General features: G+C 34.5%; 1 protein-coding gene across 1 annotated transcript in view; it reads right to left on the bottom strand.

Annotated features, from left to right (window-relative positions):
* Positions 1 to 2588: 2588 nt before the first annotated feature.
* Positions 2589 to 27565, bottom strand: part of sh3gl2a (SH3 domain containing GRB2 like 2a, endophilin A1) — a 36917-nt gene continuing 11940 nt past the window's right edge. The window contains exons 2-9 of the mRNA XM_048197186.1: positions 13482 to 13550; positions 12857 to 12929; positions 12616 to 12759; positions 10205 to 10338; positions 8681 to 8839; positions 7740 to 7843; positions 4591 to 4709; positions 2589 to 4489 (exon numbers count right to left, since the gene is read on the bottom strand). Of these exons, the coding sequence (XP_048053143.1) occupies positions 4293 to 4489; positions 4591 to 4709; positions 7740 to 7843; positions 8681 to 8839; positions 10205 to 10338; positions 12616 to 12759; positions 12857 to 12929; positions 13482 to 13550 (999 nt within the window). The 3' untranslated portion in view covers positions 2589 to 4292. The remainder of the gene's footprint in view (positions 4490 to 4590; positions 4710 to 7739; positions 7844 to 8680; positions 8840 to 10204; positions 10339 to 12615; positions 12760 to 12856; positions 12930 to 13481; positions 13551 to 27565) is intronic.

Here is a 27565-nt window from a genome sequence, read left to right as displayed (position 1 = left end):
CTTTGGTTCTTTTAATTGTGCTGATTTTGGCTCACAATTAACAAAAACCCACCAATTCACTATCTCAATAAATTAGAATACTTCATAAAATCAATAAAAAAAGGATATTTTAAACAGAAATGTCAGGCTTCTGAAAAGTATGTTCATTTCTATGCACTCAATACTTGGTTGGGCCTCCGTTTGCATGAATTACTGCATCATTGCGGTGTGGCATGGAAGCAATCAGCCTGTAGCACTGCTCAGGTGTAATGGAAGCCCAGGTTGCTTTGATAGCAGCCTTCAGGTCATCTGCATTGTTGGGTCTGGTGTCTCTCATCTTTCTCTTGACAATACATTGAGGTCTGGCGAGTTTGCTGGCCAATCAAGCACAGTATCACCATGGTCACTGAACCAGCTTTTGGTACCTTTGGCAGTGTGGGCAGGTGCCAAATCCTGCTGGAAAATTAAATCAGTATCTCCATAAAGCTTGTCAGCAGAAGGAAGCATGAAGTCACCTTTATTTATATAGCACTTTTTACAATGCAGATTGTGTCAGAAGTGCTCTAAAATTTCCTGGTAGATGGCTGCATTGACTGTGGACTTCAGAAAACACTGTAGACCAACACCAGCAGATGACATGGCAGCCCAAATCATCACTGACTGTGGAAACTTCACACTAGACTTCAAGCAACATGGTTTCTGTGCCTCTCCACTCTTCCTCCAGACTCTGGGACCTTGATTTCCAAATGAAATGCAAAATTTACTTTCATCTGAAAAGAGTACTTTGGACCACTGAGCAACAGTCCAGTTCTTCTTCTCCTTATCCCAGGTAAGACGCTTCTGACGTTGTCTTTGGTTCAGAACTGGCTTGGTACGTGGAATGTGACAGTTATAGCCCATTTCCTGAAGACGTCTGTGTGCGGTGGCTCTTGATGCACTGACTCCAGCTTCAGTCCACTCCTTTTGAAGCTCTCCTAAGTTCTTAAATCGGCTTCAACGGACAATCTTCTCAAGCCTGCAGTCATTCCATTCACTTGTACACCTTTTCCTACCACACTTTTTCCTTCCCTTTCAACTTTCCATTAATATGCTTTGGCACCCTGCAAACAGCCACCTCTTTTAGCAATAACCCTCTGTGGCTTACCCTCATTGTAGACAGACTTCCCCATGACTGCTGTTGGGATTACTGACCTAAACCTAGTATTTATACCCTGAGAATGGTAATTTAATAGAACTTGAAATTAAATATTCTAATAATTTGAGATACTGATTTTTTGATTTTGATGAGCAGCAAGCTGTAATCATCAAAATGAAAACAAAAAAGTCAGGAAATATTTTACTTTATGTCTAATAAATCTAGATTACATTTAAGTTTTAATTCTTTTTGAATTAAATTACAGTTTTAATATCTTTTTTAATTAAAATGCAGAAAAAAAACCTTTTTCATGATATTCTAATTTATTGAGATGCACCCGTGTATATATATATATATATATATATATATATATATATATATATATATATATATATATATATATATATATATATATATATATATATATATATATATATATATATATATATATACATATACACACATACATGCATACATACACACACACATTAGTGAAACTAGCAGAATATGGTGTTGTTAAAGAGTTAGTTCACCTAAAACTGAAAATTCTGTAATTTATTACTCAACCTCATGTCGTTCCACACCCGTATGACCTTCGTTCATCTTCAGAACACAAATTAAGATATTTTTGATGAAATCCGATGGTTCAGTGAGGCCTCTATTGCCAGCAAGATAATTAACACTTTCAGATGTTCAAAAATGTACTAAAAACATATTTAAAACAGTTCATGTGACTACAGTGGTTCAACCTTAATATTACAAAGTAACGAGAATACTTTTTGTGCACCAAAAAACAAAACAAAATAAGGACTTTTCAACAATATCTAGTAATGGCTGATTTCAAAACACAAGCAGTGTTCTCATGAAGCTTTGAAGCTTTACAAATCTTTTGTTTTGTATCAGTGGTTCGAATTGTGTATCAAACTGCCAGTCATGTGAACTATTGAAATTGCGAAACACTTGTGATGTAACGAAGCCTCGTTTACTGAAATCACGTGACTTTGACAAAAGATTCGTAAAGCTTCATGAAGCAGTGTTCTGAAATTGGCCATTACTAGATATTGTTGAAAAGTCGTTATTTTGTTTTTTTGGTGCAAAAAAGTATTCTCGTCGCTTTATAATTTTAAGGTTGAACCACTGTAGTCACATGAACTGTTTTAAATATGTTTTTAGTACCTTTTTTGACATCTGAAAGTGTTAATTTTCTTGCTGGCAATGGAGGCCTCACCGAGTCATCCAAATTCATAAAAAATATCTTAATTTGTGTTCCGAAGATGAACGAAGGTCTTACGGGTGTGGAATGACATGAGGGTGAGTAATAAATGACAGAATTTTCCTTTTTGGGTGAATTAACCCTTTAATTTAGACAGATGTTTGACAAATTCTGAGGTAAAGGAGGGAAAATACTTTCCTGTAAAAGTGTTGTGGCAGCATCACCTACTGGTTATCAAACAAAATACACACACTCCACATGCACCCTTAAACTGTTGTATTTATTGTAGTTGCACTGTTTTTTTTCGTGCTCAGTACAAGCCTATTCATTCAGATGAGTCACTGAAAATTCATGCTAAAGAGGAGTTGATATGTAGTGCTTTACGCCTAAACACTCCCCTAGCACTTTAATAAATATCCAGTGTCTATTTCATTTCTAATGGTAAATGCTTCAACACTGATCCAAAAGTAACACATGGTACTATAGATACATGACTATACACAAATAGGAAATAACACAAAAATGACTGTACATACCTCATTGAGGATAACAACACAATTGAAAAAATATTGGAATTTCCTGACAATGCAAACTACGCCTGTTTTTTTTTTTTTTTTTTTTTTTTTTTTTTAAATATAAAGGGGATCTTAGATTTAATAATAATAAATAATACATTAACTAAACACTTAAATATTTTAAGAACATACATATTTCTTCAGTTTGTGGAATCTTTAGGCCAAATTACACATCATTTACAATCAGACATTGCTTTAAATCATGCATGTCATTTTTGCAATGTTAAAATAATTTCTCTTATTCCAGTTTAATATGACGAGGTGCAACAACCATCTATTGATCTATTCCCCCAAAGAGTGCAAACACTATTTCTCTGTGGTACTTTTAAATTCAGACTGGGACTGTGTGTTTTTCTGATCAATGGCATATGGGAGAGTACCTGTCATTTCTTTACAATTCATTGCCATTACAAGCGCAGAAATAACACACTTCATCATTAAAAACATTAACATAAAAATATATGAAACAAACGTTGATATGCACAGTTTCATGGGTTCTGAAAACATAACACACTCAGGCATATTTATAGTCATATATATATGTACACACGCACACATACACACACACGCACACATTACTTCATAAAACAATTTTTGGGTTGCCTTTTAGTGACCAGTTTAACATCCATGGAATGTGTTATGGAAAGCTTGAAAAGGCCCACAGGATTTATGGACCATACAGCTTGTTACAAGACAAATGAAGGACACACTGTAACACAACAAATAAAGTATTCTCGTAACGATCTTTGTCTCGTGTTTTTTTGTTGTTGTTGTTGTTGTTGTTGTTTTTTTGTTAAATATGAATCTATTTAAATAGTCAAATCTACCACCACTTAAAGGCTAAAATTTGTTTTAGGACATTAAACAAACAGTGGAACATTTCACACTATGAATAGGAAAGATGTTAAAGTATATTTGTGTTACAGTTATTGCAATTTCAAAGAAATGAAATGACTTAAATGTTTAATACTTCACAATTCAACCATTATCCTTCAAATAATGTTTCATTAATACTTTATGCTACCAAAATAATTTGTGTTATCTTATTTTATTGCAAATATTTTATTTTTTAAAAGGGTGTGGATAAATGTCTTGTTGCAAAAAACCCCCAAAAAACATAACATAACATCTGAACATACAGGAGGCATAGCAGCAGGCAATGCAGAGGTCTCAAGAAAGATAAAATATAATATAAGTAATACAACAAAGTGGTGGCATTCCAAGTCAGGAATAATATTTATGAAAGGGCACTCGAAATGTTTTCATTGCTTATTTCTTATGCGTAAATACCACAACAGAGCTGTTTGTGCTGTTTGTTTTGGTTATTATATCCTCTTGCAGAAGAAGTGGTTTGATTGGTCGGGTCATGATTAGGGTACATGCATAAGACTTAGTGGGGCAAAGCTACCAGGATATCTACATAGTTGACAGGGAAGAAACCAGATTGCCCATTGACCGTTCCTTCATACCAGTTGTCATCAACCTTGCTGGTTAAGGTGATGATATCACCTTCCTTGAAGCCTATCTCACCCTCATTTTCAGGGTCAAAATCATAAAGTGCCCGACAGCAAGGCTGGTCCATTGGAGCTGAAACAGGTTTAAAAAAAAAAAAAAAAAAAAAAAAAGATTCTTTACAGCACAGAAAATGAAACCCTTCATTTCATAGATTAAATTATTTATTGTTTTACCTGGTGATCTAGAAGGGCCACTGTGACCAATATTCCCATTGTGGTTCTCGCTCAAATCCAAGGAGTTGCGAGGTTTGGGGACATACTCTCTTCTTGGCTTACAAGAAGCCTCTCTTATTCTGCCAAAATAAAATAATAATAATAATAATTAAAAAAAATAGGCCTTATAATTTAGTACAATTTTATATAAAAGATAATGTGATAAAATTAAAAATAAATGAATTACAACAAAATTAAAGGGTAAGTTCACCCAAACATAAAAAATTATGTCATTAATTACTCACCCTCATGTCGTTCCACACCGTAGGACCCCGTGTTCATCTTCAGAACACAGATTTAGATATTTTTGACAAAATCTGATGGCTCAGTGAGGCCTCCATTGATGCAAGTTAATTTACACTTTCAAACACCCAGAAAGCTACTAAAGTTATATTTAAAACAGTTCATGTCACTACAGTGGTTCAACCTTAATGTTATAAAGAGACGAGAATACTTTTTGTGCGCCAAAAAAACAAAATGATGACTTTATTCAACAATATCTAGTGATGGGCGATTTCAAAGCACTGCTTAATGAAGCTTCAAAGCTTTACAAATCTTTACGAATTTGACTTTGGCAGTTTGATACACGCTCCGAACCACTGATTCAAAACAAAAGATTCGTAAAGCTTCAAAGCTTCATGAAGCAGTGTTTTGAAATCATCCATCATTAGATATTGTTGAATAAAGTTTTTATTTTGGCGCACAAAAAGTATTCTCGTCGCTTCATAACATTAAGGTTGATCCACTGTAGTCAAATGAACGGTTTTAAATATATCTTTAGAAATTTGACAGTATTAATTATCTTGCTGTCAATGCAGGCCTCACTGAGCCATCAGATTTTATCAAAAATATCTTAAATTGTCTTAAGGGTGAGGAACAACATGAGGGTGAGTAATCAATGACAGAATTTTCATTTTTGAGTGAACTAACCCTTTAACAGGTCATCAAAACGCATGTAAAATTAATTTTTACACAATAAATTTTCCCTCTGAGCAAGCTTAAACGCAAAACATGTTTTTGCGTATTTTGCAAACTAACCATCCCCAGTTGTTACTACAGGCATTTTAACGTGCTTTACCAAACCACACTTATCGTGAACAGGTGGAGTTACTCACACAGGATGTTTTGTGTTCAAATACAGATGGAGTGCAACAGAAAGGAACTGAATGGGGTCTCTAAACATGTCAAACTACTTTTAACTTCAAACAGCATCTTAAAAATGTGACATTTTTGATGTGATGCAACACAGCGAGATGCGCCGCAACAGCCAAGTGCAGGTGGGATACAAAAACGCATCCCTCGGCTACCTCGGACAGATTGACAAACTCAAAAACAGATTGTTATGGAATGTAGGCTTATGAATAAAATGAAATTGAAACAAACAATACATACGTTTTTTTTTTTTTTAAAACAAATAGCTTGCACACTAAAAGTGGTTCTTGAGTTAATTGTTTCACTGAGTGTGCCTCGTGTACCTAAACCTTCAGACCGAGATTGCAAAACTGCAAGCGGATTATCTACTTCAGTTTGACATTGTAAAGCAATTCTTTTCACTAACACTAAACGATTCTCTACATTAGAATCATCATTCAAAACTAAGAGCTCCGGTATTTCATTTGGGCATCAACTCTTGAGTCATATTTAACTCAACTCTGAGTTAAATATGTGTAAATGTATACAGAATAGGCAAAAAAAATGTATATACACAATTTTTGCAGGAAAGGAGTTTACAGGAAAGGAGCCATAAGGTGCGTCCCAAATCGCGTACTTAGAAACGTCATAGAATAGTACATAAGTATAAATAGTACGAGTAGTGCATACACACTGAAAATTCCAAAAAGAAAAAGTACACTTTAAATACCCGGATGATGGACTAAATTAACGGAAAAAACGAAGTGTGGAATGTTGGACACTTCATGCACTTAACTGTTGCAGCTTTAATTATGTAGCTGAGGGGAAGGGGCTGTCAGACTCTGATGTTTAATGACAAAATAACCATATTCAATTCACACACTGCATGGATGAGTACATAGTGCATAAGTACATAGTGTATAAGTGCACAGTGTATAGTGTGTCATTTGGGACGCAACTATAGTTTTAGAAATTATGTGTATGCAATTGTCACAGTCTATAATACAATTAATAAAAATACAGAGCTTTAATACCAATTTCCAACTCATTATGGGTTTTCTGTGAAGTAATGACACATGAATAGAGAAATTAATTTTCATTAACATACTTTTAACTTTAAAGGGTTAATTCACCCAAAAATGAAAAAAAAATAAAATAAAAATCACTTCGAAACATAAATGAAGATATTTTAAATGAAATCAGAGACATTTCTGTCCTTCCACTGACAGTCCACACAACTACCAATTTGTCGCTTCAAAAAGTTCATAAAGAAATCGTAAAACTAATCTATATGAATAGAGTGGTTTAGTACAGATATTCTGAGGAGACTCGATCGCTTAATATGATGAACAGACTGAATTTAAGCTTTTATTCACATATAAACATGTTTCAACAAACATAAACAGAAGCTCAATCATTCTTGCTTAACAAGCGAAAAAAACCTTGTTGGTTTTTGTGGAAGCTCAAACGTGCTGTGTAACACACGAGAATGAACCTCATTAGTTCTCGCATGTCAAGCAAGCATATTTGAGCTTCCGTTTACCACAACTGATGTGTGTGATGATGAATGTTTATATGAGAAAGCCTAAATCATATCATATAAAGCGGTCATGTCTCTTAAGAAAATTTGGACTAAACCGTTCGATTCATATGGATTAGTTTTATGATCTCTTTATGAACTTTTTGAAGCGTCAAAGTGGTAGTTGCTTGGACTGTCAATGGAGGGACCGAAACCGGTCAGATTTCATTAAAATATCTTCTTTTGTATTTTGAAGATGAACAAAAGTCTTACGGGTTTGGAATGACATGAGGGTGAGTAAATGGTGACAATTTTCATTTTTGGGTGAACTAACCCTTTAAGAATAGATGCCTGTAATTGCATAGTTTTTTTTGTTTTTTTGTTTTTTGTGGGAAGAGAGGTTCCATTTAAATGCTTAGACTATATTTACAAACTTTATGGTTTGTTCTACAACACAAACCTGTCCTCTATCTTGCTGGAGAGCTGCTGAAGGATCTCTGCTGCCTGTCTGTGGTAGTTCACCTGAGCTTGGACCAAAGCAGAAAGCTGACTCACTTGTTCAATCTGTTGAAACAAAGTTAGAACATCAACAACTATTACACATGAAATGCTTCAAAGATTGTAGATGGAATGTCAAGACTAGCAAACAATGGCTATATTTACATGCACCCTTATAATGCAGTACTGTGAAGTACTGCGAGCTCATGTAAACAATACTGTGATTATGATTACGTTCACATTTAGAGTAACCATAAATCACAGTACAATATGTGGAGTCCTGCGGTTTTAATCTGACTATACGCTCATGCATGGGTTCAAAAACATGCTGGAACAGAAGAAGCCACACTTCTTAGCATCATGCACATCGATGCTCAGAAATGTGCCTGAAGTGTGTCCATTCTGAACATCAATAAAACACAATGTCCATGTTGTGTAAAGCTATAAGCATAAACTCCCCAGAAGTGTGGCTTCTACAAAATGAGGGAGACCGTGTACCCTAGAACTGGTGAACAGGTCCATGTACGCTGGGAGGGCTTGAAGGCTGCCTATTTTAAAGCAAAAACATCACAACTCTTAGCAAATAATCTAAATATGACAAGTATCATGTAAACGGGATTGAAAAGGTTTGCCCATGTCATATTAACATCTTAATTCTTACCTTAATTATTGGTAATAATCAGACTATTAACCATGTAAATATAGCCATTGTATAAGATGCACTGATAAATGAAAACAAGTGAATCCTGTGACTTATTGCTTCAAAATAAAAGGAAAGATGAAGTGGGAAAGACTGGATATATTACATGGCACAATAGGGACAGATAAAGTAAAATCAAAGTCTACAGAGGCATGAAATGGATGGTGAACAAGGGCAAGCACAGGGCAGGACGCAGATCTTACATCACTCTCCAGAAGGTTAAACATGCTTTGTTCTGCAATCTCCTTTGAGTCATCAAACTTCTCCAGGGCTTGTTTGATCTCATCTTCTGTGACTTTTCCTTGCCTTTTCTTCTTATAGTCAAAGTCCAACCGTCGCCCTTCCAGCTTCTTCAGGTGATGCTGTCATAACACAGAAAAAGATAGCTGAAATTTTCACTGTTCAGTTACTGACCCCTAGAGGGATTCCAAAGCATTGCCTCCATCAATAGTTGGGACTTCAAAGCTATTTCAAATTACAAAATATTCTCACTGTAATGTATTATTCACAAGTACATTTAAATCACACAGGCTGTATCTGAAACTTGTATTCTCAACAGAAGCCTATCCAAAATCATCAAATATCAGTGACTGATGATAAGAGATGTCATACTTACAATTTTATTGTTAATATTCCCCCCTCAGTTCCACTTAAAATATTGTTGTTCACTAAACTGCCACAATTAACATATTGCTATGACCAAGATTTGTTTTAAATACAGTTCAGCATTATTTCAAAGAATTTAAAGGATTAGTTCACTTTCAAATGAAAATCAACCCAAGCTTTACTCACCCTCAAGCCATCCTAGGTGTATATGACTTTCTTCTTTCTGATGAACACACTCGGAGAAATATTAATAAATATCCTGACACATCCGAGCTTTATAATGGCAGTGAGCGGGACCAAAGAGTATGAACCTCAAGAAAGTGCATCCATCCATCATAAACGTACTCCGCATGGCTCCGGGTGGTTAATAAAGGCCTTCTGAAGCGAAGCGTTTGTGTAAAAAAAAAAAAAAAAAAAAAAAAAAAATCCATATTTAACAAGATATGAAGTAAAATATCTAGCTTCCGTAAACTGGCGTCATGTCAGTAGGACGTAGGATGTAACGGAAGCGGTTTGAACTGTGAGAGTTTTACACTTTCTTCGTAACTTGAATACGGAAGGCGGTCTGGCAGAAGCTAGATATTTTACCTCATAACTTGTTAAATATGGATATTTTTTTTACACAAACACATCACTTCACTTCAGAAGGCCTTTACTAACGCCCCATAGCCATGTGGAATATGTTTATGATGGATGGATGGATGTAATGGAAGCACTTTCTTCAGCTCATACTTGTTGATCCTCGCTCACTGCCATTATAAAGCTTGGATGCATCAGGATATTTATTAATATTTCTCTGATTGTGTTCATCAGAAAGAAGAAAGTCATATACACCTAGGATGGCTTGAGAGTGAGTAAATTAATTTTCATTTGAAAGTGAACTAATCCTTTAAGTGCTGGGTTACACTGGATTGTAGGAGGTTAGTGAATAAGATGCAGGTTTTTACACTGAAATATGACATAAAAAAGAACACAACTGTAAATTTGCCCCTAAGAGGTCATAAGACAAAAAAAATTTGAGAGGTAAATGTTGTTTCTTATAGGATGACTGCATGACTTCCTGTAATCTCAAAAGGTACTGGTTATGGAAGGTTTCAATGCAATAATTTCGTATATCTCACCTGGATTTCTTTTAAGTCTTTATCATACATATTCTGCAAGGGATCAATAAAGTTTTGCTTGACTTCCATGTCTAGAGCATCTTTAACTTCACCCAGCTCTCGCATGGCTTCTCCAACGTCAATCAGGGCCACACCTGTAAAACACAAGAATACAATACATGCTATATGTATATTTTAAGGGGAAAAACTGTCAAGGACTTAATATAGACATCAATGTACTGAATTAAGTAGTTTTTTGTCCTTACACTAATACAAGCCCTGCTACTCTATTCAGCTTGGATACTCAAATTATGCAGCCCAGGGGCCACTTGACTGCAAAATATATTATCTGGTTATAGTAATGACAGAATTAAAAACAATAAAATTTGCATTAACAAACAATTACAACTATTTCTTAATCTAGACTCATATTTTTCGCTTTTACAAAACATTTTTTTTAAAAACTCTTTTCATTTTCCAGAGCATATAGTCAAACGCTATTTATATTATCATTTGATTGCTATTATCACAAATCTTTCCTGGAACACAATTTTACATTTGAATATGCCGCAAACAGTCTGTCACTATGCACCAATCGGTGATTACAGTATTTGCATATCCTGAAGCTTTGCATCATGATTAATAAAAACAAGATATGAATTGCAAAACATTTTGTGATTTAATCTGATTACCAATTAAATGTAATTTAACTGTGTGCAAGCAAGCAGTATGCACAAGAAACTACATCGATCTCATTACACGTGCTTGGAATGCAGGCAGATTACTTTATTATAATGGAAGCACGCATCTAGTTTTGTTGCTTTGCTTCAAGCTTCTCTTTCTCCATGCATGCTATAGATGCTGTCTCTTTTATTATAGACAGCTTCATATTAATATAATTGCAGTGTTCTGATTTATCATGCTGCATTGTCCATTTGCAGTGCAGCCACAAAAGCAGAACTACATTGTCAAAACATTTTGGATTGTGGTTGCGGGTCATTGATAATCTTTTCATGGGCTAGATTTTGCTTGCTGGCAGGATGTCAAGTCTCCCCGCTATACAGTTATTTCAGACAACCATATTAAATGGCCTAAAGGTTGCACTCATAAAGACATTTGAAAACTTGATAGCATGAACAATAAATAAAAGTCTCGTCTGTTTTTGTGGGTTGCATTTAAACTATATAAATTCAGAATAGCATACTAGTCACTACTACTTCTGCCATGTGATTTGGGGCATATTTTTAGGGCGTTTTCACACCTGGATTGTTTGGAGCGTTTGTTTTGGAGCATGGTGTGCACCAAATTAATTGTCCCGAGATCGTCTAAATCAGGGATGGGGAACGTTGATCCTGGAGGGCCACTGTCCTGCAGAGTTTAGCTCCAACTCTGAAAAAAACATTCACCTGCCTGTAACTTTAGTAATCCTGAAGACCTTAATTAGCTTCAGGTGTTTTTAATTAGGGTTGACAATGGCCCTCCAGGATCAATGTTCCCCACCCCTGGTCTAAATTAAGAGGTCTTGGCCTATTGAAAAACTCTGAAGCAGTTCAGTTGTGATGAGAAAGCAATCCGACCTAACCGACAAACAATCCAAGCTCTAGCATCTATTGTATATCTATGATGGGAAATGTGTTACATGAAAAGCAGCAGTGCAGTAACCATTGTCAAAGCCCATAAGTGCCTCTTAATTTTAAAATGTTGTCTAATTGCACTTCTTCCCTTGATTTCCGTTGTAAATTAGAAATTATAGTGGGAATGATGACTACTTTTGTAAAATGTGTGTGTGTGTGTGTGTGTGTGTGTGTGTGTGTGTGTGTGTGTGTGCATGTGTAACGACAGCAACAGATAAAGCCATGATAAGCCTGCAGAGCTAACTTGTCAATCCATCTTGATGGATGATGCTATGAGCATCAAACAGATGTACTCTGACCAATGAGAGGAAAGTTTTACTCACATGAGTCTTGCATAAACACAGTATGATATAGTTTGAAATGTTGCCATGTGAAAGTGAACTGAAGTAAGAATAAAATGCAACATTGTAACAATTTAAGTTTTGGAACAAAGCAAACCGGTCTGAAAATGCCCTTACTGACAGACATCATTGCATCATGTTGATCTGTGGTGCAATGGCTTAAACATCTAAATACTACCATGCGTTTTTTCTTTATGATCGATGAATCCAGGCAGTCATGGATTTTGCTTTTTTACATGCCAACAGAAGAATGACGCATATTTTATAGTTTAATCTAGTTTGCAAACTATGTAACCATGTAGTCAAAAGAGCTTGTTGATAAATGCAAATAGAACTCATTATTTTGGAATAATGCAGTTTACACAGTGTGTGTTTATAACACGCTATGTGCTGGATAGCTGCCCACAAAGCTAATGGCTCCAACAATTGTGTATGTTTATAACAAAGCAAGCATTACCAAAGCAGGATTCCTCCCCGAGTTCCCTGCCAAACTTTTGCATGGACTCTCCCAGGATGACTTCAGTCTGTGTGTAGCCGGGACCTTTATCTCCTCCACGGATTTTAGACATGGAGCTCATCATACTCATCTTGGCACGAGTTGCTACATAAACAAGCACAAAACAGACGTATATTAATGACATTTATATTTTCTAAACTAGGGATATACAATTAAAAACAACATTATTATCAACATTTACCTGGATTGGGTTGCAGGTACTCCGTTGTCTTGGTCATAATGTCCATCACTGCCCTTGTGGTGGTGTCAACTTTCTATAGTACAGTAAAGATGAGAATATACAAGAACAAAACACAACAGAAACATTTTTTAGACATGAAAGAATTAAACATTCCACATATTTCAAAAGCAGTGTTTGACATTACACATCATCTAGACTGCTTAAATAAAATTCTACCAACTCTATGACAATCTTAAGCGGTCTATGTCAAGTTATTCTTTCGTCCACTCTGCATACCTTCCAATTGGTAATTAAGTGCTCTAGCAGGGAAAATACATCACTGCACTAACTATAATTTATGTCATTTGCTGTGTTCTGATCAAACCATTGTTGCCTACAGACAGCCCCCAGTAGCTGCCCATCCATCCATCCATCCATCCATCCATCCAAACTATCTTTAAAAGAGATACTTCAAAATACACATTTATAAACACACTCAAAATACTCCCACTTAAATAGAGGGTGCTAATTTATAATTTTACGATGACCTAATTAAACCTTCCAAAATTAGAAACGTCTCATAAACAACCAAATGCTCACTGCTATGCTTCTTGAAAGAGAATAACTCTTGATGAAGGAAACTTACCTTTTCCATTTCCATAAAGTCTTCATCTAATTTAGTTCCTTCTGCACCTCCAACCTTCTCACTAACTCTCTGCAAAATAAAACAAGACAATTTTTTTTTATTCTGAATTCTGTCCTAAAATATACATTTCATAAATACCTGTTCCTTTTCCTTCAAATTTTTCATAGACCTCCTAGCTTGAAAACCCCTATGACATATACTGTACTTAAAACTCTGTTTGGACCATAGCCTTAGCATATTTGACTTGTACAGTGATGCAACATGATGCATTTTTAAATAGAAATTAGAAAGAAATCAGAAACTTTCATTCATAAAGGTAAGTGTAGCATATCCAGTAGAATTTATTTATTCATAAGACACCAGTCTCCAGTAATGAAAATTGTTTCTTGCGTTAGTTGTTCCCAACCCTACCTCTGGACTCTGGAGAACCATTAACAACACATATTTTGGATATGTCCCTTATTTCCAAAATGCATAAATGTAAACATGCTGTTCAGGAGTAGTGAAATGGCCATAATGCAAATTATGCACACTAGCGTGTAGAGCCCATGATAGGTAGCCCAAAATTATGCTTTGTAACATGCAGCACTTAGCCTAATAGTTAATTGAATAGTATTTGAATTTGAACATTTCAAAATACAGACATGTTTAAGTCAAGTCTTCTGTCAAGTGTCCAAGTCCAAGTCCAAGTCAATTAAAGGTAAAAGGACAATTCATTTTATGTATACATACATAAAATAATTTAATTTATAGCAAATTATCCCTTTTCATATTTAATACCATATTTTCTGACATTTTTAAATGTTAAAGTACATTATGAAAAATAGCTTGATTATTACATATACCATATAACATTTTAGTCATTATAACTAAATTATGCTCAGTACCTGTCTAGCAATGTATGTTTATTCTGAAATACAATTAAATAACGGTTTGTTTTTTCAAAAAAAAAAAAAAAAAAAAACTATTGCGTGTTTTATGTTTGGTGAGTTGGTTCACATGATTCATGTTTTGCGCTTCAAAACTTCTGTTAAGGGAACATAGTGAGAACTGATGCTCCCTTGTTTTCATGGTGCATTGTGGGACTTTTTAGGGAGAAAACGTTTCAGTGCACTAGAAGGATTTTGCGATTAAGACAGCCCTTAAAATGACCGACTGCCATATCAGTGCCCTGACTACTGAACTAGGGAGCTGATTGAGACACACCCCAAGTCTCAGACTCAAGTCTCCATCTTTGCAATAAGACATTATATTTCAAGGTAAAAAAGAAATTGAGTTCTAACAGCACGATAGACTAACAAGGTGTTGGTTCTAACCAAAATTACTTTTGGTACCTACCATAAATATGTTGTGAAACATTATTATGTGTGTGGCGTATTAAATGCGATTAATGCAGTAATAAACTAACAATAGCTCCTCAGCAAAAAAGCCAATTCTTACTAATCTAATTATCCAATTCAATACTAAAAATAAACAATATTTAATTATAATATATTTATATCTCAATAATTTAATTATATCAATTATTTAAGTTCTGCTGTACCTTGTCATGTGGAAATTAAACCATTACCAACGCAGTACTTCAATTCAGAGCATTTTCTTTCTGATGCCAGCCTTCTACAAATACACCAAGTCAAATTAAAGACTTGGCAGTGCCACAGGCTTTACTCACAGCTACATACTTAATTCAGAACACTTTCTCTCTCAAGATTGAGCTGTCAAAGTGTTAAGAAGATTTGAAGGCAAAGATACCAAATAAATCCATGGGACTGGAACAAAATGGCCACCAAGGATCATGGTGATTGAACATGTTTTAGAATAACAAAGTCAATTTAGTACAAAGGCTCCAATAAGGAATTTCTCCAATACCAATGAAATATTACACATATTATAGCAATAAAAGTACTTAAGGAATAGTACGTTATCAGAGTCCCTTCATTCCCATCATTCTCTAAAGCAGGGATGTCCAATCCTGCTCCTGGAGGTGTTGCAGAGTTCAGCTAAAAACCCAATTAAACACACCTAAACCTATTCAAGGTCTTACTAGGCATACTACAAACTTCCAGGCAGGTGTGTTGAGGCAAGTTGGAGCTAAACTCTGCAGGAAAGTGGCTCTCCAGGGCCGAGTTTGCACACCTCTGCTCTAAAGTAAACTTTACAGAATGAGAGAAATGAGAGTGAGCATCTAAAGTCAAAGTGCAGAGCTAAATTGTAGAGCAACTTGGAATATGTGTTATATTATTACCAGTATATGACAAGTAGTCAGAGGAAAGATGAAGATGAAGGCCAGTGGAAACCATGGAACAAATTCAGCAAAAGGAAGTAACATAAATACGGAACATAAACTATGGGACTTGAGTCAGTTTTTGAGGTGCTTTTATTGACACTGAACTACTTTTAACTTGACATGGTATAAAAATGCTCATGGTGTAAGGTGCTGAAAAAAAGGAGAAATACAGACATAGATGAACAATTACAGGCCTATAGCTGTGCATATAGCTCACATAGATATTACATAAAAGTAAAACAAAACTAATAAGTAAAATATATTTAATATTATACAACTATGGTGCTATCAAAACACCTTAAAAGCAATTTTCTACAATTCAGTAGAATGCTTCACTTTAACTACAGCCAATTAACACATCACGAATTACAAACAAAATAAAACAGATTGATTTAGCAGTTCACTTTAAAATAAAAGATCTTTCATTTGGGTGAAATTGTTAATAGCTTTCACATTAAGATCTGGCAATTGATGGATGGGCGGACGGATGGATGGATTCAATTGAAAGCATAGCGAGTGTGTTTAATCTCTGATGACCCATGGCATTTCATTAAAAAGGAATTAAATCAAGATACAAACAGGTGACAGCACCATATCATTCTCATATTTAAAGTGATTACTAGCCTAAAATTCCTAATTCATCATTAATCTTAGTCTGGTGAATGAATGATGAATGCCTTTGAAAATTAACATTGATGACGTACTAAAATGCAGTCTTTGTTTTTATTCAAAGGTTTATTTGATAAATGCTGATTATCATGTTTATATACAGAAATACACCAATAGCTGTACACTCCATCAAGCATGTAAACATATCATATAAGTCGTATAATAAAAAGTTAACCAGATTATGGACCTTAATTGGAATATATTCAAAAACTATTAGGTTTGAAAAGTTATAAATAAAAACTGATCATGCCTGAACTGTTTTCACCTTGGCTTTGTTGAACTTCACTTTTGAACAGTCTACTATATCAATGTCCTTTGGGTTCTATGAATTTTGTTTGCTGACTAATTACCGTAGATTCATGCCAGAAGTATCCTGCACTAGAGTAATGTAAGATTTAAACCATGATCCTTATTCAGCAAACAAAGACTAGGGTGGCTTATACAAGATCTCTGTTATATAACTGATTCAAAGTAAAAAAAAAAAAAAACTTAGAATGTTCCTAGGTGAACATTAAGTGTTGCCAGTTATAACACATGTGATATGTCTGGTTTTTGGACGTGTATTTGAACATATCCAGTCTCTATTAGCTTAGCTTTGTACAAGGCTACGAGAACAATTTTACTCTCCTTAAAATACAGAAAGTGAGGTTATAAGACACTTTGAGATCTTGAAATGAACATAAACCTGGATTATTAAAGAAGTCAGAGCGAATATTTAAACTCTGATCTAGATCTGAAGATAATTTTACAATACTATTGAATTTTATTCAGACTTTCTTTGAAATAGATATGAAAAATACTGTAAGCTATGTAGAAGCACAATAATGGCTTCTATTTTCACCTCAGAGTCAACATAATCATTATGAATGCAACTGAAATGCCCACAAATTCAGCACAAAACTTCTACCAGCCTACCTTTGTTAATTAGTCTTTGTAAAGTTCTACGCCTAACACATTTCTTATTCCAATAAAGTAGTATATACTTGACTGCTTCTTGGAGTGAGCGAAACTTGAGTTCTTAGATATGTATTATATATTAGGTATTACACTGTGCAGACATGAAACATGATGTTTAGACCTGTAAAAAAGATAACAGGGAAATTATTGAATCAGAGGCTCTAGGGAAAGAGCAAAAACAACAAATCCCTGCTGTCACAGAAGTAGTTGAGCTCGTAAAGCCTCATTTTTCTTCAGTCTCAGAGCTAGCAGTTTTGTGGACATTTCCCATTAAAATAACACTTTTATTGAGTATGACCTAATGTTTTTTTAAGATTCAGGGCCATTCTTATTATCTGGATTTATTCATATAAAATGTAAGAGCGATACATCTTATGGAAAATAACCAAGTGTCTTTTAAGATCTATGCAGTGCCATTTCATGTTCATGATCACCCTGGTGTGTTAAAAAAAAAAAAAAAAAAAAAAAAAAGTAAAAGTAAATATGAATGGGAATATACTTCAAAGATATTTTACACATAAAAAATTCTAGGGGTGCCAATAATTGTGGCCAACATGTTTTGGAGAAAAACATTTATTTCATAATGTGATTTTCCCACCACTTTCAATTCTTTTCCTTCAATGAAAGGTTAGATTTTTGCTAATTTTATGAATTAAAGAACAAAAGGATAAACAATGCAGATTTATTTTTACAGTCATCTTTGATCATATTTACCAAGGCCATATTTGCCAATAATTCTGAACACAACTGTATTGCTTGAAATGTTATGAACCACAGCTACGCTAATTATTATCCATTTTCTTGTCTGTTTCTACCTCGAGATGCCCATCCCAAGGTAACTAGAGATTACGCTAGCTCCAGATTGAATCCAGCCTTTACGAATACTTCAGATGACCCAACATCTGTGAAGAGATGACGCCAACCCCTGCCAGGACTTCAGATGATGCCAACTCTGAATCAACACAACTGCAAATTTTCTATATATTATCATTATGATCACAACTTAATAACTGCTGTAATGAGCTCATTGATTTGTATTAACGGTACATTTCAGACATGACATGACACATCTGATAACTGATTACTCTAAATTGTAATGTAGAAACATGCACAAACAAGCTGCTTTTAAACAATATGTATTGTGAAAAGTGCTATACAAAAATGGGAATTTAATTTAAGCCATATATAATATAATATAATATAATATAATATAATATAATATAATATAATATAATATAATATAATATAATATAATATAATATAATATAATATAATATAATATAATATAATATAATATAATATAATATAATATAATATAATATAATTTTATTTTTTTTTTTTAGCTTGATAAAAATAATGCCCAGCAGTTAAACAAAATAGAGGGGAAAAAATATATGCTTTATTGTTTGTTAGGAAAATTCTTACTTCCTTATTTAAATTAGGCCATATTTCAAAATGATCAAGTTTGTAATTATTCTCAATTCAATTCTATCTGTTCTGCTGCTATACAGTATCACAGAGTGACGCGAGATTGATCTCAGACAAGTTCTTAATTTAATTCAAATGTGCTTTATTGGCATGACAATTGTCGCAATGTACTGCCAAAACATTTCTAATGTTTATAGTGTATCTAAAACAGATGAAAAACAAAGAAAATCGAAAAATAAACATTTTAGAATTCTAAGAACAATTTAGAATTCAGTTCTGCTGTGTGTGTGTGCGCGTGTGTGTGCGTGTGTGCGCATGCATGTGTGCATGAGTGTGGGTGGGTGTTTGTGAGCACATCACCGATTGGTCGATTCTTTTTGTGACAGACATTGATGTATTTTAGAAATTAGGGTAAATTATTTCAAATTTTGGATAGAATTTCCTCATAGGGCAGTTGGTAAATAAGTGAATTCATGTTCTCTACAGTAAATACAGTAAGTCTGGAAGAGGGTTACTCTGAATGAAGAGTGCAAGAGTGAGAATATATATACTGTACATACTGAAAAAAACTGCCAGCTGCCATTTGACCATTTTTAACTTTTTTTTTTTTTTTTTTTTAAACAGTATAAAGCAGTGTTTCTCAAACCTGTCCTGGGGACCCCCAACCACTGCACATTTTGTATGTCTCCCTGATTTAACACACCTGATTCAACTCATCAGCTCAATAGTGTCTGATTAGGGAGTAGGGGTCCCCAGGACAGGTTTGAGAAGCACTGGTTTAAAACAGTTATATCAATACAGTGTTAAAGAATGGTCAAGATTGTAAATGAAGAGTTTTATTTTGGAAGACAAAATAAAAAGTCTGAACAAACACTGTATAAAACTGAAAATTTAATAATTCAGTTTTTGAAGAGATACAGTACACATTTTAAATGAAATACATTTAACTTTTCAAATGCTGTACTGATTAATAGTAATCAAATTTTAATAAAAAGTTGAATGAAATATTCTCAACTTAAATATAAAACTGGTGCATCTACAATATTTTCACTGTTTCCACTATTGATTTAAAAACGGTTTTATTATTCAGATGTAAATTTACATTATCAACAATTTCTTGACAAAGTTCTTCAGAGCCCCCAGGAGGAACTGAACTAAAAATGGCAGTAACACTTTATTTTAGGGTCTTTTAACTAGTTCCTTATTAGCATATTAATAGAATATTTGCTATTTATTAGTACTTATTAAGCAAATATTAATGTCTTTTTCTGCATGACCTTATTCAACATTCTTGATCCTACCCAATACCTAAAACTTAACAACTATCTTAATAACTACTAATAAGCAGTAAATTAGGAGTTTATTGAGGGAAAAGTCGTAGTTAATACTTTATATGTGTTCCCTATTCTAAAGTGTTACCAAAATGGCATTTCTTATCAGTTAGGGTTATGATCATGATGAGGTCATGATTTCACCTTTGAAAGCGATGGACAAAGGAACAAATAGCGCTGTTTGCTGTTAGCTTTGTATTTTATCTTGTATTCTCCAAAACAGTTTTATATTGTTTTCCACAACATTCTACTGCTCCCTGTGGGCTCCATACAGCTCTGTTAAAATAAAATAAAAAAAACTGATTCTGCACCAGAAGTGACAGACACAGCAGATAAAGAGCAATCCTCCTCCAAATGGCCTGTAATCAGCCGGATCCTGGTGCATCTGGGGGTAAAAAAAGAAAAAGACAAATTGTGAGTCACTGAAAAGTCCTTAAAAAGGAGATTTCAAAAGGAGGATTTCATTTTTGTAAACACTTTTTACTAAAATTGTTTTCAACAACATGTGACATTATGAGACATTCTGGCTATACGAACACCAGAGTACTTTTCCTTACTACATTTACTTAAAAGTTGTTATATTTTTCAAAGCCTATTAAATGGTAAAAAAATATATAGCTTTTTAATTATAATGTAATGTTGAATGGCTTTAATTAATGGCTAAAATTGAGGGGGGGGGGGGGGGGGTGTCTATGTAATACAGACAGTAGCAATATTAGTATCAGTGATAATGGCTTTCTTTTATAGCATTTAGTTAAAAGGTGCCGTTAAACGCATATTTAAAATAAACTGTCTTTATGATGTTTCTACATAGATTGGGATTCAATTGAAATTACAATATAAAAATGTTATATTAATATGTGATTAATTAATTACAGAAAAATGTGCAATTAACTAATGGAGCTGTTTTTCTATCACAAGTGGGTGAAATGTCTTTAAAATGTACTTTGATGACTTTCTCAGTTTGTGTAAATCCACTTGGGGTTCAGAGTATTTCTTTTTTCCACATTCATTTCACATGTCTAGTACAATTATGTGGCTTTGTTTCATTAATACAGTGTATATTTTTTCTTTATTTACCCCGAAAGAAGTGATAGGTGGGGCATGATTGTAACATGACCATATGACAGCTTAAAATGTTATTTGATCTATCAAATAAATAAATAATAAATAAATAAAATGCTTAGCAGATTTGTATCATTTTATATAAACACTAAAAATTTGGATAAAAATTTAATTTCAGCAAGAAATTTACCTTTGCTACGGTTAAATAAATGTTCAGTGATATCTTCCAAAGATTTTTGAATTTGTGCAAATCTTACTTTATATAGTTTTGATATGGCAACTAGTAAATTCATGACAAGTTGTCATGCTTGTATGTGTGGAAACTTTTAAAGCATGTATGTTACAACTAGCCCAGCGTTAGGTTGTGCCCCGCTCACCCCTACTCAAGATATACTTAACGGCTAAATATTCTGTCATCATTTACTCATCCTCATGTCTGTATAACTGACTTTCTTCTGTGGAACACAAAAAAAAATATTATATTTATTATATAACACAAAAGATATTTTGAGAGATTTCTTAGTGGTTTTTGTCCATATACAGTATCTCACAGAAGTAAGTACACCCCTCACATTTTTGTAAATATTTTTTCATGTGACAACACTGAAGAAATGACACTTTGCTACAATGTAAAATACTGAGTGTACAGCTTGTATAACAGTAAATTTGCTGTCCCCTCAAAATAACTCAACACACAGCCATTAATGTCTAAACCGCTGGCCATAAAAGTGAGTACACCCCTAAGTGAAAATGTCCAAATTGGGCTCAATTAGGCATTTTCTCTCCCTGTGTCGTGTGACTTGTTAGTGTTACAAGGTCTCAGGTGTGAATGGGGAGCAGGTGTGTTAAATTTGGTGTTATCTCTCCACTCTCTCATACTGGTCACTGGAAGTTCAACATGGCACCTAATGGCAAAGAACTCTCTGAAGATCTAAAAAAAAAAAAATTATTTCTCTACATAAAGATGGCGTAGGCTATAAGAAGATTGCCAAGACCCGGAAACGGAGCTGCAGCACGGTGGCCAAGACCATACAGCCGTTTAACAGGACAGGTTCCACTCAGAACAGGCATCGCCATCGTCGACCAAAGAAGTTGAATGCACGTGCTCAGCATCATATCCAGAGGTTTTGTTTGGGAAATAGACGTATGAGTGCTGCCAGCAATGCTGCAGAGGTTGAAGGGGTGAGGGTCAGCATGTCAGTTCTCAGACCATACGCTGCACACTGCATTAAATTGGTCTGCATGGCTGTCATCCCAGAAAAAAGCCTCTTCTAAAGATGATGCACAAGAAAGACCGCAAACAGTTTGCTGAAGACAAGCAGACTAAGGAACCATGTCCTGTGGTCTGATGAGACCAAGATAAACTTATTTGGTTCAGATGGTGTCAAGAGTGTGTGGCGGCAACCAGGTGAAGAGTACAAAGACAAGTGTGTCTTGCCTACAGTCAAGCATGGTGGTGGGAGTGTCATGGTCTGGGGCAGCGGTTTAGACATTAATTGCTGTGTGTTGAGTTATTTTGAGGGGACAGCAAATTTACACTGTTATACAAGCTGTACACTCAGTACCTTACATTGCAGCAAAGTGTCATTTCTTCAGTGTTGTCACATGAAAAGATATACTAAAATATTTACAAAAATGTGAAGGGTGTACTCACTTCTGTGAGATACTGTAATTTGGTCCAAAGTTGTTTGGCTACCAAGATTCTTCAAAATATTTTGTGTTTCACAGAAGAAAGTAAGTCATACATGTTTGAAAAGGCTTAAGGATCAGAAAATAATGAGAGTTTTCATTTTTGGGTGATCTATTCCCTTAAACTCAAGAAGATAAGTTTTGATAAGAGTCGTGCCTTTGTTCAGAGTTTGCATGTTTTGCCTCTGTGTTCACGTGAATTTCACACATACGGGGCACAGTACCATTTCCAGTCTTAATGTTATTATGACATGAATACTCACTTCCTCTGAAGATCATGTGGCAGAAGATTTTCATTCCCAAACCTTCTGGATCATGAGGGGGAAACACACACACACACACAAATTAATATAAATTTGTTTAATAAAACTAGGGAAACTCAGAATGATCAGCCGCAGATCGGTATTGGCCGATAATCACAGTCAATGACTGAACTGGTAGTCACTAAATTTGGCCGATCTCACAAACCGAGTTGTTGACGTAAAACTGTAAAAAGTTGCCACTGATGTAAACAGCATACAGATGAGGCTTTTGTGCCATGTTCTGTGAAAAAGTAATTTTGTGAAAAATTAGTAAACCATAATAAAAAAATAAATAAATAAATAAAAAAAACGCACATCTTTATTTAGACACACACACACACACATCCCATAACATGCGTAGATCTTGAGAAAATCCTCACGGAGTGACATGACATGCTGGGCTAAAGCTATAGGACTTCTGGGATCCAATCGAGTCGTGATCATGATGCAATGTTTTCCAACATCATTTGAAAGTTCAACTAATGGAAACTGGATCTCGGGTATGGTGGATAGTAGGCAAATTGTTCTAAATACGAGACATGCTTTATATTAAAGGTGCTATAGAGGATGTTTTGTTTTATACATTTTTGCAATATTACTTGAAACTGTCTTTACTAACTGATAAAAGACTATTTATTAGGTGCACTGAAAGGAATAATATTAATATACATCATCTGTGCACGAGGTAGGGTCTTAAAAACATTAGCCAATCGTTTGTGTGATCATCGCGTAAGCGATTGGCCCTCTGGCTTGTCAATTACTGCCATTACGTTCCTTGTGAGAGACGTGCACGCTCCAGTAACTTTCCACAGGCGCCGCGTGCAATGTTTTTGTCAGGAGTAACAACTGCAAATTATGAGTTACCTGCGGTGAGTCCGACATAATGAATCCTCGTGCATGAGTTTTGGGAGGCATTCCCTCGAAATGAGCTGTGAAGGAGGGGGGTTGTTCTTACGCATGTGCTCATTTAAAAACTCACTAACAGTCTTTGGTTTCTCAGTCGTCGAAAACATCCTCTATTGCACCTTTAAGGGCTTCAAAATAACTTTTAAGATATAGTTAACATGTAGTTTTTGGCCATATCGCCCAGCCCTAATGGGTAGGGATGCTGTGTAGAGACCAATGAGACACTGTTTTAGAGCTGGAGCACGCCTGGATTGGTTTGATCGCTCAGATCGACAGGTCTTGATTTACTGTGGGCCATAGAATAGGAGTGCACAGCTGAAACAGCGCTGGAAGATCACTCAGCAACCAGGATCTTATTAATTGATTACATGATTCTTATTCTATGTAATTACAAATATGTTTATGCTTTGTGGCTTTTATACATGCAAGGAGTTCTTATGTTAAAAGTAAAACACTCAGAACACTGGAGAGGTTTTTGAGCTTTTGATAAAAACGCTACCATGGTTCCAAATGGCATAACTTTTGATTGCTCTGAGATAGACACAAAATTGGCCCAGTTGCAGTTGACATAACTGTGAACAAGACAAGCACAAATTTTATGATCTGTCATATATACTTTCTAATAGTTGGCATGTCAAACATGAACAATAGCAAAATAAATCAATTAAGTGCATCACTTTTTCTGGGGTTTTCTTCAGTAGAATTGTAACAATCCATTTTCTGCAAAATTTGAAAAGTTTTCTTTTCTATAAAATGAGACATTGAGTACTTGATACCTTTTTCTGTAGAGTTATAAGCCATTACTTTTAGGTATGCCACTTGAAATCACATGAAATCATTAAAAATGCTTTCCAGGTATAAGGGGTTAACAGTGACAGTCAACAGAGAGCTTTAATATCACTCATGTAAAGCTTAAATGATCTAGATCGGCATCAGCAGATCATGATGACAAGAAATCAGTAGACCGTATCGGCTGCAAAAATCCACATCCAAGCATCCCTAAATAAAACAATATTAACTAATGACTTGCTGAAAGAGACATGGGCTTGCTTCATAAAACCATCACAGTAGATCCAAAATCATGGTTTCCATATACTATTTTTCAGAATCTAAGAAGTGCATTTCCAGGGCCTCTCTAATGAGTGTACAGTGTCCTCATATTACTCATTCAAAAGTTCCTTTACTTTTTATTTACGAGTTTGATCTTAGAACTAGCTGACAGTAAGGGGTGGTGATGTGACCATATTATTGCACAATATGAGAAATTTTATTTCACAATAACAATATATCTGTCACGGTCCCTGTACTTTCTTGGGTTTCATAGGACTTTTATGTTGAAGTGTATTCTTATTTTTCATTGTTTCTGTGTTCACTTCCTGTGTTTGGTTCCTGTTTTGCTTTGTATCTTGTTCGTTACCATAGTTACCCTCATTAGTTCCCATGACATCTAATCACACCGGTCACTTGTCAGCCCCTTATTAACCTGTCTGTTTCAGTTGTTGTTTGTCAGTCGCTGCTCCTTTATGTGTGTTCCTGCTGTCGTTCTCCAGCATTCTGTGGATTACACTTGTTTTGGATTACCTGTGTATATGTTTTTGTTATTAAATGTTTGTGCTTGCATTTGGATTCTCTGACTTGTCCCTGCTTACACGTTACAATATCACTATATTATATATATATATATATATATATATATATATATATATATATATATATATATATATATATATATATATATATATAGTGTGACCCCATCTGGCGAAATGAGTCGGAAGTCGCAACGTTCTATTTTAAGATATGGGCCGATAATATGGAAAAACAATGAAAAAATCGTTTTTTTTTTTTTTTAAGCTAATTTCAAAGAACAGACTTTCAAAAATAATCTCCCAAAGTTTCGTAGTCCAGATAATTGAGTAAAGGTATTTAAATGGCTATTAAATTTGACATGGTTTTACTAAATTCGCTGGAAATGAACTTCTCATCTCCTCTCATCACTTATGAGCATTTCCCGGTATCCCCTGAAACGTCATTATCTCTGCTCTACAAATATGGTGTTACACGTTGTATAGAACCAATCAAAAAGCTTAGAAATGTAAACACACTGACCTAAATGCTGATTTTTAACAATGGGAAGCCCCGTTTGGACTGACCGGCACGCGATCGGTCCAGCCATCCTCCTGTCAGACTAGCGCGCCTAATAAAATAAAACTCCCATTTGCGTGTCTCTCTTTAAAAGCCAATAAAAATTGAATCCATATAGGTAGCACAAAAATTATTTTTGCATACAAAACCAAAGACTTTAAACTTTCATATCACGCCTCCAACATGCGTTGTTTTCACCCTCTAATGAGTCTGAGAAATATGCGTTTACAACAAAAATAGCACAGCAGCTAACTGAATACAAGTGCACAGATCATAAAAATGGCACATCAATATTTAAAGCAGATTCTCAAGATTAAAATGAATCCCAAATTAATATAATATATTGCGTTAATCACAAGATATTACTCACGAAATGATTTAACATATGCTAAAAACATGTCTCTCATCTCTCCGGGATGCAGTGTGTATCCAATGTTCCCGGACCCATCCATGTTCGTTTTCCAACGTGGAATAACACAAAATAGATATCATTTTAAAGCTTAGAATCAAATCTTTTTAATGCATCTAACCATTTTGAAAAACTCCTAACGAGTGCTGAGAAGCACCTCTAAACCGGAGTTTACCGCCCGTTGGCGCCACCTGGCTGAGGAAAAAAATGAACAACAATTTTTCAAACTATTCTTTATAATATCACCACGAAATTTGAACCAGATGCAGCTCACATATAGGAGAGCATCACCAAAAATAATTTTTTAGCGATCTTATTGTGTTCCTGAGTTATTCCATGTAAAATAAAAAAGAAAAATAATTTTTTTTAAAATTATATATATTTTTTGTCTTTTATCAGCTGTTTCTCGGCAAGAAAATGTCCAAATGTAATGTAATTTATATTTTCTTAAAATTTAAAATGTTTTGTATCAAATGATACCTACCTTTTGACTCTCCTTGCTAGAGTTTTGGAGTTATGAGTCTTTACTTTTGTGTGTGTCGCTCAGAAAAAAGAAAAGAAAAAAAAAAGAACTCTAAAAAAGCCTTCAGGTCTTAAAGGGTTAATTCAAATAAATACTTTAAAATAATTTGAGCTTCAGCCTGGTTTAATAGCATATATATATATATATATATATATATATATATATATATATATATATATATATATATATATATATATATATATATATATATATATATATATATATATATATATATATATATATATATATAGTCTTTGGTCTAATTAAGCTGTAAAATAAATAGTTTATCCCTTTAAATGCAATGGATTTTGAAAGATATCAACAAAAAAACGGGCAAAAAAACTTTAAAAGCGATTTTCTCAGGTTTACAATTTGA

Source organism: Megalobrama amblycephala, linkage group LG7 (genome assembly GCF_018812025.1).
Source record: "Megalobrama amblycephala isolate DHTTF-2021 linkage group LG7, ASM1881202v1, whole genome shotgun sequence".
Taxonomy (NCBI): domain Eukaryota; kingdom Metazoa; phylum Chordata; class Actinopteri; order Cypriniformes; family Xenocyprididae; genus Megalobrama; species Megalobrama amblycephala.
The sequence above is the reverse complement of the archived record's forward strand: the minus strand, read 5'-3'. Positions and strand labels throughout refer to the sequence as shown.